General features: G+C 35.1%; 2 protein-coding genes across 2 annotated transcripts; one reads left to right on the top strand and one right to left on the bottom strand.

Annotated features, from left to right (window-relative positions):
* The first annotated feature begins 1,969 nt into the window (after positions 1-1,969).
* Positions 1,970-5,110, top strand: LOC125861381 (root phototropism protein 3-like). The gene is made up of 4 exons (XM_049541298.1): positions 1,970-2,405; positions 2,481-2,550; positions 2,674-3,927; positions 4,314-5,110. Exons 1-4 carry the CDS (start codon positions 2,293-2,295, stop codon positions 4,854-4,856), a joined length of 1,980 nt encoding a protein of 659 aa, XP_049397255.1. The 5' UTR covers positions 1,970-2,292; the 3' UTR covers positions 4,857-5,110.
* A 2,255-nt stretch (positions 5,111-7,365) lies between these two features.
* On the bottom strand, positions 7,366-11,452 carry LOC125861449 (transcription factor bHLH143-like). Its single transcript, XM_049541347.1, has 4 exons — positions 11,364-11,452; positions 9,704-10,326; positions 9,433-9,577; positions 7,366-9,338 (listed from the first exon to the last, which is right to left on the bottom strand). Exon 4 carries the CDS (start codon positions 9,319-9,321, stop codon positions 8,233-8,235), a length of 1,089 nt encoding a protein of 362 aa, XP_049397304.1. The 5' UTR covers positions 9,322-9,338; positions 9,433-9,577; positions 9,704-10,326; positions 11,364-11,452; the 3' UTR covers positions 7,366-8,232.
* Positions 11,453-12,293: the final 841 nt, after the last annotated feature.

Here is a 12,293-nt window from a genome sequence, read left to right as displayed (position 1 = left end):
CAATTTTATATAAGTTTAAGTGTCTATCGAATGGAAAACTAGTACTACATTAGAAATTCTATCGCCATATCATCTTTAATTGGTGTGTAGAAAGTATTACTTGATGTCTCCTCACTTGACATAAGATATAATATCCAGCAAAGTATTTGTTAATATATTTGCAGCCTCAATAGTTTGGCGTGGCACCATTTCCACCACTATTCACTTCCTTGGTATTATTTTCTTTTTTCTTATTACTCTGATGATGAGAAGGAGGAGGCGGATTTTGCCCTCTTTCACTTCTTCTAATAATAAAATAGTATTTTCCTGTTTCTTTTTTTTTTTTTTACTCGACATGAAATTTAAAAATAATTTTTTTGAATTTTGTCGTCTTAAATTAAAGACAAGTAGAATATATTAAAATTAGAGGAGACTTCCTTATCAGAGAAATGACAATTAATTATGGAGACATCCTTCTTCACAAGGAACTATTAATTCATCAATTCATACTACCCGTTTGAGTCTAAATATCTTTTAAATGATTGAAGTCGATTTTGATGTTTTCTCTTCCCATCCCTATTTACCGTCTGTTTGTAACTTGACTGAAACTTATGGATTTATTTTGTCCCAACAATTAAAAGATGGAAAAAGAATGAGTATGTAAAGCAAGAAAATAATTGCTTACAATTGCAACTACCATCTTTTTAATAATTTTGAGTTAATCATTTATCTTTTGGAATGAGTAATTATCAAAAGACCTCGATGAGTATACTTTGGCCAACATACATGATACATGTGCGTTATCTATAAGTAAATCTTCTTAAAATATAAAATTGATAGATCATACAATTATATGTATTAAAAAAAGTAGGAGTAAATTAAAGAGACATATATGGGTGATGAATCTGACAATGGAGCCCCTTAGGAGATCTCTCTTTCATATAATAGTAATTGATGATGATTCCAAAATGGCTACTAACTTTTACTGTTACAGTCATTTCAAGGACAAAAACATTAGGACCCATATAATTTGTTATTCATCATTTATCAAGAGGACTAGAGTCTAGAGTACAACATCCCAATTGCACCTACATATATTTAGCACTAACCTATGTTTTTGACAAAAAATATTGGCATGTGTCTCTTGGTCATAATTGCTTAGATTTGCTTTTACTATAAAATTATAAAAACATCAAGGAAGGACATTTTATTTGTTTCTCTTTTCTTTTGGGTACGTAGCCCCAGAATTTGAACACATCCGTTTATTACAAGCAATCTTTTACACATTCAATTTTTTCAGAGGGTGTCTCTAGGGAAAAAAGGCCAAAGTTGCAATGAAAATGGAAACTTCTACTTCTCACAAAAATATTTTGCGAGACGAATCTAGAATTTCATAGTGGACTAGAAATATCACTATATATCCATTAATTTTATGTATACATTTTAAGACAGTCAATAATGTTATGAATGGGAGTGAACATTTCACTAGTCACTAGAAGTTTCCATGCCAACACCCAACTTTTATTCTTATATAAATGGCCAAACAAAAGAATAAGGACAAGAAAATGAAAGATAGAAATGAGAGTTACCAGATTACCCAAAATATAATTCACACATGAACTCAAAGGAAGAAAGTGGTCCATACTCCTTCATTAGAGAATAAATTTGATGTCTACATTTATAAAAATACTATACCTACTCCATGTAAAAAATAAAAACTTCATTAGTCCTTCTCTCATGAGAAAGAATGTTTTGGACGTTCCAACTAGTTGACACAAAATTTTAAAAGTGGGAAAAGTTTAAGTAGACTTACCAGCAACAACAACATCATATACCATGTAATCTTATAAGTGAAGTCTGAAAAAGATAGTTTATACACAGATCTTACCCAACTTAAAAAAGGTAGATAGACTGTTTCGATATTCAAACAAATTTACCAAAAAAGCTTAATGAGTATATGAGGATTAACCCCTTTTCTCCTCCCTAAGACTTACACCTATTGAGAAATTTTAATAATTCAATGATTGGAAAAGAGAATTAGCAATGAATTGATCCACAGAATAGTACTGTGACCATTACTGCACAGCCTGTAAGTTGCCTTGAAAATCTTTTGAGAAGCCGACAAGTATGAGATAATTCCAAGCATCCCCATGTGAGATTTTTCCTTTTTTTTCCTCACCACTCCAGCTTCTCTACTTGCTCTGCTCCCTTCCTTCAACTTAGTGTCACTTTCTTGAGACTGTGTGACTTGTGAGTTTTCTTGAGAAAATTCTCTGCTGTGAATTCTGTTTCCTAGTCTTTCAGCTTCACAACATGTGGGAATCAGAAAATGAGTCTGTTAGTGGAAGAGATTATGGTAATGGAGTTCACAGTACCAGCAAGAATGGAGTCAAGACTGATAGTTTTGAGCAAAAAGGACAATCTTGGTATGTACTAACTACTTGTATTACTTCTTTAAAATGGTTTGTTGGAATACCTCAACTTATGTGTTCTTTGAATAGGTATGTAGCAACTGATATCCCAAGTGACCTTTTAGTTCATATTGAAGATGTAAATTTCCATTTACACAAGGTGATTCCCTATAACTCAAAACACTTCAAATTTCTATCTCATATCTTATTCTTGTGGAAAATAATATGACTGACTAGTTTCTCTTTGTTTACTTCACTACTAAATATGTATAAAAAAAAAAAGTATCCTTTGCTTTCTAGAAGTGGGAAAATGAACAGAATCATATATGAGTCAAGGGATGCAGAATTGAGCAAGGTATCTTTAAATGAGTTACCAGGTGGACCTGAGGCATTTGAGCTAGCAGCAAAGTTCTGTTATGGTATTGCTATTGATCTAAGTGCAACCAATATTTCTGGCTTAAGATGTGCAGCAGAGTATCTTGAAATGACTGAGGATTTGGAAGAAGGCAACCTTATATTCAAGACTGAAGCTTTTCTCAGCTATGTGGTTTTATCTTCATGGAGAGACTCCATACTGGTGCTAAAGAGCTGTGAAAAGTTATCACCATGGGCTGAAAACCTACAAATTGTTAGAAGATGTAGTGAGTCCATTGCATGGAAAGCTTGTGCCAATCCAAAAGGTATAAAATGGCAATATACTGGTAAGCCTGCAAGCGTTTCTAGTCCGAGTAGAAACCACCAAGTACCTCCTGATTGGTGGTTTGAAGATGTTACGATTCTCAGGATTGATCACTTTGTGAGAGTGATTACTGCAATCAAGGTAAAGGGAATGAGACATGAACTGATAGGTGCTTCCATTATGCAGTATGCAACTAAATGGCTGCCAGGTTTAATCAAAGAAGGATCCGGATTGGCGGAAGATGGCAGCAATAGCAGTAATAGTAATGGAAGCAGTAGTTGGAGAGGGGGTCTCCATATGATAATAGCAGGATCAGGAGAAGAAATACCAACTGTCCAGGCAAAAGATCAAAGGATGATTGTTGAAAGCCTAATAAGCATACTCCCACAACAGAAGGACAGTGTTTCGTGTAGCTTCCTTCTTCGACTATTGAGGATGGCAAACATGCTTAAAGTGGCTCCAGCTTTGATAACAGAACTGGAGAAACGCGTAGGCATGCAATTTGAGCAGGCTACATTGGCTGATCTCCTCATACCATCTTACAATAAAAGTGAAACCATGTATGACATTGATCTCGTGCAGAGGCTTTTGGAACATTTCATAATTCAAGAGCAGACAGAAAGTTCAAGTCCTAGTAGATATCCATTCCCCGATAAACATATGCACGATGGAAGTCAAAGGGGTACAAATCTAAATGCCAAGATGAGGGTGGCAAGGCTCGTTGACAGTTACTTAACAGAAGTATCTAGAGATAGAAATCTTTCCTTGACAAAGTTTCAGGTCTTGGCTGAGGCTTTGCCAGATTCAGCAAGAACATGTGACGATGGACTTTATCGAGCAATTGATTCCTATCTCAAGGTATTTTAATATAATCCTGACAATTTTATTGCTGGGTGCATCATTAATTGATATCCTTAAAGCCATTGCTGTTGAGCTTGTTGTTTTTGATTTATCATGAATATAGTTTGCCTTTCTGTTCTGAAATCTCGTTGTTTCAAAAACCAACAATATTAGCCTGCTTACATATCTTAGGAGTTAAACAAACTTACAGTTATACATTATAATTTTTCAAGTAAAAGTGACATATGCTTAAGAATTCTAGAATGTTGTATATGCTAAAGATCTAATTGATCACATAGAAGTAAATCATCTGCAAATATTGAAATTATACTGTCTGCATCATAGAATTCTAGCCCAACATGCTTATCCTTTTAACAGAAACTCACTGATATACAACATAACAGGCCCATCCAACACTCTCAGAACATGAAAGAAAGAGGCTTTGCAGGGTGATGGATTGCCAGAAACTCTCTGTCGATGCTTGCATGCACGCTGCTCAGAACGAAAGGCTCCCACTACGAGTCGTGGTGCAAGTTCTCTTCTCTGAGCAGGTGAAGATAAGCAATGCAATAGCCAATATCTCTCTCAAAGATGCAGGGGAATCTCATTATCAACCCCTGGTATCACACCATAAGTCATTGCTTGAAGCAACGCCACAATCATTTCAAGAGGGATGGACAGCAGCCAAGAAGGACATCAACACTCTTAAGTTTGAACTAGAGACTGTGAAGACTAAATACGTAGAACTCCAAAATGACATGGATAACTTACAGAGACAGTTCGATAAGATTGCAAAACCAAAACAAGCCTCAGCATGGACTGCAGGTTGGAAAAAGTTGAGTAAGCTCACAAAAACGACAAATGTAGAAACACATGACATCAGTAGTCATATCCCAAATGCTGAACAGACCACAAAGCCTAGAAGGTGGAGAAATTCCATTTCCTGAGAAGGAAAAGGCTATGATAGAAGACTACCGGTTACAAGATTACCTCACAAAGTCATTCTGTGTTCCCTAATATTCAAGATTATCATGATTCTCCTATCACAAGAGTAGTTAAGACTTTCATTTTCATTGTAGATAGAAATTGTGATAATAGCACAATTTATTATAGATTCTCTAGTTTACTGGTGACTGGTTTCTCTGTAATGATTGTACCATCTTAAATTTGCATTCGGAGGTGCAGTAAAACTGGTTTTGCTGGTATGCATACCACCACTGACACGCAGTTAACTTACTATTATTCTGTGACTATCCGTAAAGAATTACATGAATATAAAAACTAATTTGACCAAGTGTAATACATACTAACGTAGTATTCGATGGCAGTCGAGAAGCCATTAATTAAATGAATAAGATGCAGCTCTGTATCTGGTCTCTCAACAGTATGTACTTCATTAGAGCAAAAAACTTAGTGAGGTTGCTTAACTTTCAAGAAAATATTTGATTACCACTAAATGGTTAGAAAACTGTGGTGAAATGGAATATCAGAAGCATTGATTAGCTTTCTGAATCAAGTCATGTCTTAACCAAAAAGATAAAAAGGCAACATAACATGGCAAGTAGATACTTTAAACTTCCAAACAAATGAAACAAGGAGATAATGGAACAACTTAACTTGACAAATCCCATAAGTTAAACATAACAGCAGGAACGAATGTTTTAGAGCTCTATATCTCTCTGTCTCTTCTAGTTGTTCCTTCTTTCACTTTTCATCTTTAGGTACCAAGACTACAAGATTAGTACCTGTCTTGGTGGACTTGTCTGTCCAGTAGTTGAAAGTTCAGACAGATGGGATCGAAAGCCTTTCACGTTGAATATATAATAGAATTGGTTAGGAATTGACTCCTTCATTGTTCTATGGACAAAATGCATGTAACATGGAAATATTAGAGGACAAAATCTTGGGAACTACTTCCTCCATGACACTCACTAGATAACAAACAAGGTGGTTCATTGACTGGTGATTAATACATATATGTTGTATTCCTCAATTTCCAATGATGATATTCATTAAATGAATCTCTGTACCTTCCACTTATTAAAGGTATGCAAACCTCATTGATCTTTATGAGTTATGACATATATAAAGTTTGATGTTCGGTGTAGAAGAACATATAAAGAGGTTTATATGATCTTGAACTATCAATGTATTGCATTTGGGTGTTCAGATCCTTTCACAAACATGGCTCCAAAAGACTAACTCGCTAACAGACCACATTCTTGGAGTTTTACTATTCTCCTAAAGATACGTGAGGCGAAATTTCAAAAACTAGTGCATAAAGAATGAACCACAATGTAGAATAGTAACCACAAAGCTAAGCTAAGCTAAACTAAGATGAGTGTTGTCCAACACAAGAATTGTTATGCATCAGGACACTTTTTTTCCTTAATAAATTACATGTTACAATCATGCTTGTTAATTAGTAAACTTTCTTTACCTCATTAGGATTAGTAAGGTAAGGCCCTAGTCTCCGTTGCTTCTACGTATCCTTGTTGAGGATCTTTTGTTTTTGTTAGTAATAAAAAGTCGCTAGACACGCCATCTCTTTTTCCTTTTTGCAGTTACTCTTTGGTTGAATATTAGGTTTGCCCCTGCTGGATGTGCTTTAGAGATTAGACCATTAACTTCGGTTAAAGTAGGTAGAAAAGTGATATTAGTGTCAAAGTCCTAAAATAATAATAGGTATACCATTTCTTTCTAAAGAAGAAATGAAAATTATAACCAATTGCACACTTTTACACCTTTTTCATTGAATTTCAATATCTGAATCATAGCTTGCAATACTTTCAAAAGAACTGTGATTATGCATGTTAGCATGGTAGCCCTTTTCATAGTACAATTAGGGATCGTTTGGTAATATTAGTCCCAAGAGCTAACAATTTGAACTAAAAATGGTGGGGCTCAATCCCATATAGAAGGTGAGATAGCCTAATCTTAAGGATATTCATGTCTATCCTATCTCGCGTACCAAACAATCTCTAGGATTTAGTTTACATGATTAAATTCATTTATATTCAATAGTATAATGAATTTTTCCCATCATAAATGCAATTTAAATTGCTTTATTAGATAATTCTTTGCCTTAGCTTTCAAATTACCCACTTAGTATTATAAATAGTTATATATAATTTAATCTGATGGTATACAAACTTTTTAGAACATCAATGTATAGAAGTTAATCTCAGAGAACATTAATTTTTCTCCTTGCGGAAATAAAATAACCCATTTTCAGTTTGATAACAGTAAACTTCTTTTAGCAGGCAACGATTTCAATTTCAAGTAAGATAACAGTAATTAGTTCTAACGTTTATAAATATATATAACCACATAATAATCAAACATAGACATCAGTATCCATTCAACAAAAGGTGCAAGCAAATATGAAAAGGATCACAAGAACAGAGAGGACGCAAAAATAAAAATATCGAAACAAACTATATTTTATTACTAGTATATTATTTTAAGTAGAAAAAGCATAAAGACAACACACACAGCAATAATAGCATGAAACACAAGGGTCCATCAGGCTCATAAAAAGACACCACGCTGAAAAGACTCACAAGTCTCCAACTACAACTCACCCATCCAAAGTGGAAACAAACCTAACTTTAAGACAAGATTTGATCATGTCTCTCCATCACCCTTTTCATGATAAGCTTAGAGGGCAGGGGTCCCTTTTTCAATGCACCTTCTTCAACACCAATGCCATCACTGCCTTTTGTGGAATCAACAGAAAGATCAAAACATCATAGCTACTCATTCTGACCTATAACGGTGGGAGATAGCAAGCCACTCTGACCCTGTGCTGGTGGGAGATAGCAAGTACCAAGTGAAATAGTCACACAAACTGACCCTGACATAACCAACCACAAAAAGAAAACCATCATACAGTCATTCAATTCAAGAAACATAATAGGGTGGATGGTGGGACCCCAAATCACCAAATGCGCATGCATAGAATCCATGGTTTTCTCAAGATTTTAAAGGGTCCCCCCTCATTTACAGCACTCATCTTTTGAACATTGAAATTCTACTTTCTTAACCACAAAAGCTAAAAATAATCATTCCTCGTCGACCATAAACATTCCCCTTTTTGTTCTACCCCTTGCAAGTAAAAGATCAAAAGAATCCCACTAAATCTTTTCCTCTAGTGGATAATAATACTTGTTGCACTGTAGGACTGATGAAGATGGTAAATGCTTCACAATTTAACTACTTTCAACCAAATAATGATATATGGCTTTTCTGTACTATCCAAGCAACTATACCCCTAAAAATCCATAATGCTACTGTTGTCGGGGTTGGATACTAGTCTGTTCTTTAACAAGAGGCTGGGGAATACTCTTGAGGGAGCTCAGATACTAAGGCTTCGGCTTTACCCCTCAAAGACTTCAAGTAATTGATTGCTTCATCAATAACCAACAACGGGTCCTTACTCTTTATCCCAGGAATCAAGCTCTCAAGAATCTTCAAAGTTTCACGAATTTTAACTTTCCTTTCCCTAGTGCTCAAACTGGAATCCTTATCCTTCCCACTAGAAGGAAGAGAGCCTCTCACACATCTTGCTTCCACATCATCATTGGGCCATCTAGATCCTATGTATGATGATTTCTTGTACCCACCATCTAGCAATCTTAGCCTTTTGCATGTGCCATCAGAACTGGCAACTTCTTCTGTAAGTTCCACAGACTGTTGCTCATGCTCACCGCAGCCGCAGCACCCCTGTTTTGCACAAGGAGAGCGATCTGTGCTAGTTACTTCATCATCCTCACCATAAACATCATCATCTTCGTCGCCTTCAATGTCATCAGAAGAGAAAAGCAAGGCATTGATGTCATCTGTATCTTCATGCGTATTACTTTCTTCACCATTTACATAACTTTCATCCAATTTCTCTCCACTAACAGGCTTCACATGAGATCTCTGCTCTACTACAACATTCAGGTTCTCATTTTGATGCAAACCATAAGCACCAAACACTTCTTTCGGTGTAATAATTTCATTCTCAGCAGGACGACCTTGACTAAAGAAGAATCTAGTTTGATTCCCAGATTGATCACAAATGAGAAACCTCTTCTGAGAACTTGTAGATGCATCAGTTGGTGGGGACTTAAATCCAATCAAGTGAGGAAGAAAGCGTTTAGTATCACTTGGATACTCATTTTTGGTGGGAACTAAGTTTGGCAGCCAATTGACTCCATTGTGACGGGCTTCCTTGGAATTAGGCAAACAAGGGACAAAGCTTGAACGCCTAGGAGAAACTGCATTTGCAGCACATATGGCAGGGGTATACAGAGATGGAACACCAAGGTGATGTCCAGGTTGCAAGAGTGTAGTGGCATAATTCAAATTTGGTGAAGTCCATGCAGGATCCTGCTGGTAATATTGGAGCTTGCTGGTTGTAACCATCTAGACAGAAGAGAAACCTAACATGCATAATGTAAGAAATTAGATGGAAATCCATAGGCAAAATGCAACAGAAGTTTAACACAAATAGCAGCAGAAAGACTAGATGCATACCAGTGATATGGATTGTACAAATTCCACCTTAATTTACTTTAAGGACATAAATAACAAGAAATTACTATAAAGCTGGATTTAAAACAAAGGCGTGAACTCAGAGCATCTACGTCACAGGCTTCAACAACTGACGGAAGTATTCAGCCTGGTAAGCAAAAACAGACTGTAAGTTTGGCAGCTTTTCAATTACATCATAGAAGCCCACAACTGAGAAGCAACAGTTAAATATCACAGTAATTATCCATAAGTGAGGCAATAATATAGAACGAACCTGGCAATTCTGCAATGGTTGAAAGCATGCTATAACCCTAACTCTAATTGTTGCTCTCCCTGTGATTCCATTCTCATGCTTTAAGGCCCGAAATCTTGTTTGGCTTGCGGCTTGGCACACCATAACTACTTTCAACCTTCCAATGATATTCAAAATCTATGCCAAAAGACAATATCTGAAGCCCAAGAATAATAGGTACTAGCTTTCGGAGGAAAATGGAGACTACAACAAAGGAGAAACTTGAGGAAATTGCAGTATGAAAAAAGCAATCTGAAAGACCAATAATGAGCACAGTGACAAAGTGCAAACGAATCAAAATCAGGACTAAGAGGATTTAATTTGATTAGCAATTGTCTATCTTTCAGCTAATCCTATAGATTTATCAAGAAAAAAGACAAAATTAACTGGTTACAGTTGATAGGCAGATGAAGAGAATGGTGAGGGAAAAGAGAAATCTGGTTTAATAGGAGAAATGACTTAAAGGATCACCCTGCAATACAAGTTCAAGGGGATGACGCAACAAAGCACATCAATTGACAGGCTCAGCCACCGCATATTGTTACTTCTTTACACTACAGAAGTTTTCGCAGTCGTGGTATGTTGACAATAGGAAGTTAGTGCACCTGAAACATTTGGCAGCAAATGCATCAAAGTCCTGAACCAGAACAACTAAACAGTTTGCAATGTAATATCACCAAAATCCTTAAGAGAAAAAAGATTGTGAGTTACCAGACAGCAACGGTTTTTTACCCACACAACATACCTGAAACCTATCTCTTATTCCATTTCATATGAATAAAATTCAAAAAAAAATGAAGAAAAAAAAAGGGCTAAAAGGAATTGAAGGGATGTGGAGTAACCTAGGCACAATCAACCTCAATAACCTAATCAAATCAGGCTCCTACATCATGACATTATACAGCTCTCTATGAGTTCTCATGAACTTAAACACTAAAACCCAAACTAAATCCAGATATCCTTTGCAATAAATATAAAATTGATAAAAAGAAGCAAAACTGGTGTTCTCAACAGTAAAACCATAAGTTTAAGGCCAAATCTTGCAAGAAAACCCCATCAAACAAATGCTTCTGAAAATCTTTTGAAGAGGCAAAAACACACACACAAGGAGATGAAATCAAGAATTCAGAAAAAACATCAAGAAAACCTAAACATGAAAAAATGATAAGGGATTTTCCAAGATTAGACAAAAAGATATCCCAAAGATCATAACCAAACCAGATAAATCAAAGGGCTTATAATTTAAAGTATCAAGAACATAAACAGTGTGCATAGTCTAGTGAAAAACGTACAATGAAGAGATCCAAGACAAGTGTAAACCAGCAAGCAGTATGCAGAGACAGAGAGAGAGAAGCAGAGGCAGAATGTAAACAGGTAGAAGATGAAAGAAGTGATGCAAACATCAAGAAAAAACACACATGGAGATAAAATCAAGAATTCAGAAAAAAAAACATCAAGAAAACCTAAAGATGAAAAACTGATAAGAAGGGGCTTTCCAAGATTAGATAAAAGATATCCCAAAGAACATTAACTTTCACCAAACCAGATAAATCAAAGTGCTTATCATTTAAATTATCATGATTATGTTAAAGAAACATAAACAGTGTGTAAACTAAGAAAAAAATGGTATTGAAAGACTTACAATGAAGAGAGGGGAGAAGCAGAGGCAGAATGTGAAGTGATTATTGTTTGAAAGTAGAAGAAGAGCAGGTGAAAGAAGAAGTGATGTAATTTGGGTAGGATAGCATTATATATACGTTCCAATGACAACTTTACCCTTCATTACAATCATAAATACAATGGTATCCTTTCTTGGTTTTTTTTTTTTTTTGGTTGATGTTTGAGTTGACACACCCATTAATAAAACAATTATTAATATAAGTATTCTACCATATTATTCCTACTAATTAGTGTCTAGTATCGGTTTTGAAAAATGATTTGGAGAATAGTATTTAATGTTAAGGGTAAAACATAGAAAAAAATAAGCGATTGACTGTTTTTGTTATATCAAAAGTGATAAGTAAAAATGAAAATATATTTTAGAAATAAGTTAAATGGGTAAGAAACACTAGTATTTTGAACTGAAGATTCAAACCAATGGTCTCACATAAAATGAACTAATTGAGTACTAAACAACTGTTATTAAACCCTTCTTCATAAACGTGCAACAAAATCAACAAAAATGATGATTTTGCGATCAAGTATAATTATTAGCAATGATTATATTCAACCAAATTGCATAACTTAATTTCTTAAATTACATAAAATAAAATTATTAGACCAAAAAAATTATCGCTTATATATTCAAGTAGTATAGTTTATTTTAAAATGTCATTTTCACTTGAAAATATTATTATTTTTTCGAATTTTTTAATGAAACATGGTCAAACGCACACTTAATTTAGTCCCTCGTGTATTTTTTTGAATTTTACAATGGAACATGGTCAAACGCACACTTAATTTAGTCTCTCGTGCCCTTGATATTTATGAGGATCATGCCAGTATTGATAAACTTTTAAGGACTCAGGCCGCGACTTTAGGAGGCAATGGGTGTTTAAGGTCCATTAAACAT

This window comes from Solanum stenotomum, chromosome 1, assembly GCF_019186545.1.
Source record: "Solanum stenotomum isolate F172 chromosome 1, ASM1918654v1, whole genome shotgun sequence".
NCBI lineage: Eukaryota > Viridiplantae > Streptophyta > Magnoliopsida > Solanales > Solanaceae > Solanum > Solanum stenotomum.
Note: the sequence above shows the minus strand (reverse complement) of the source record. Positions and strands in the feature narration are given on the sequence as shown.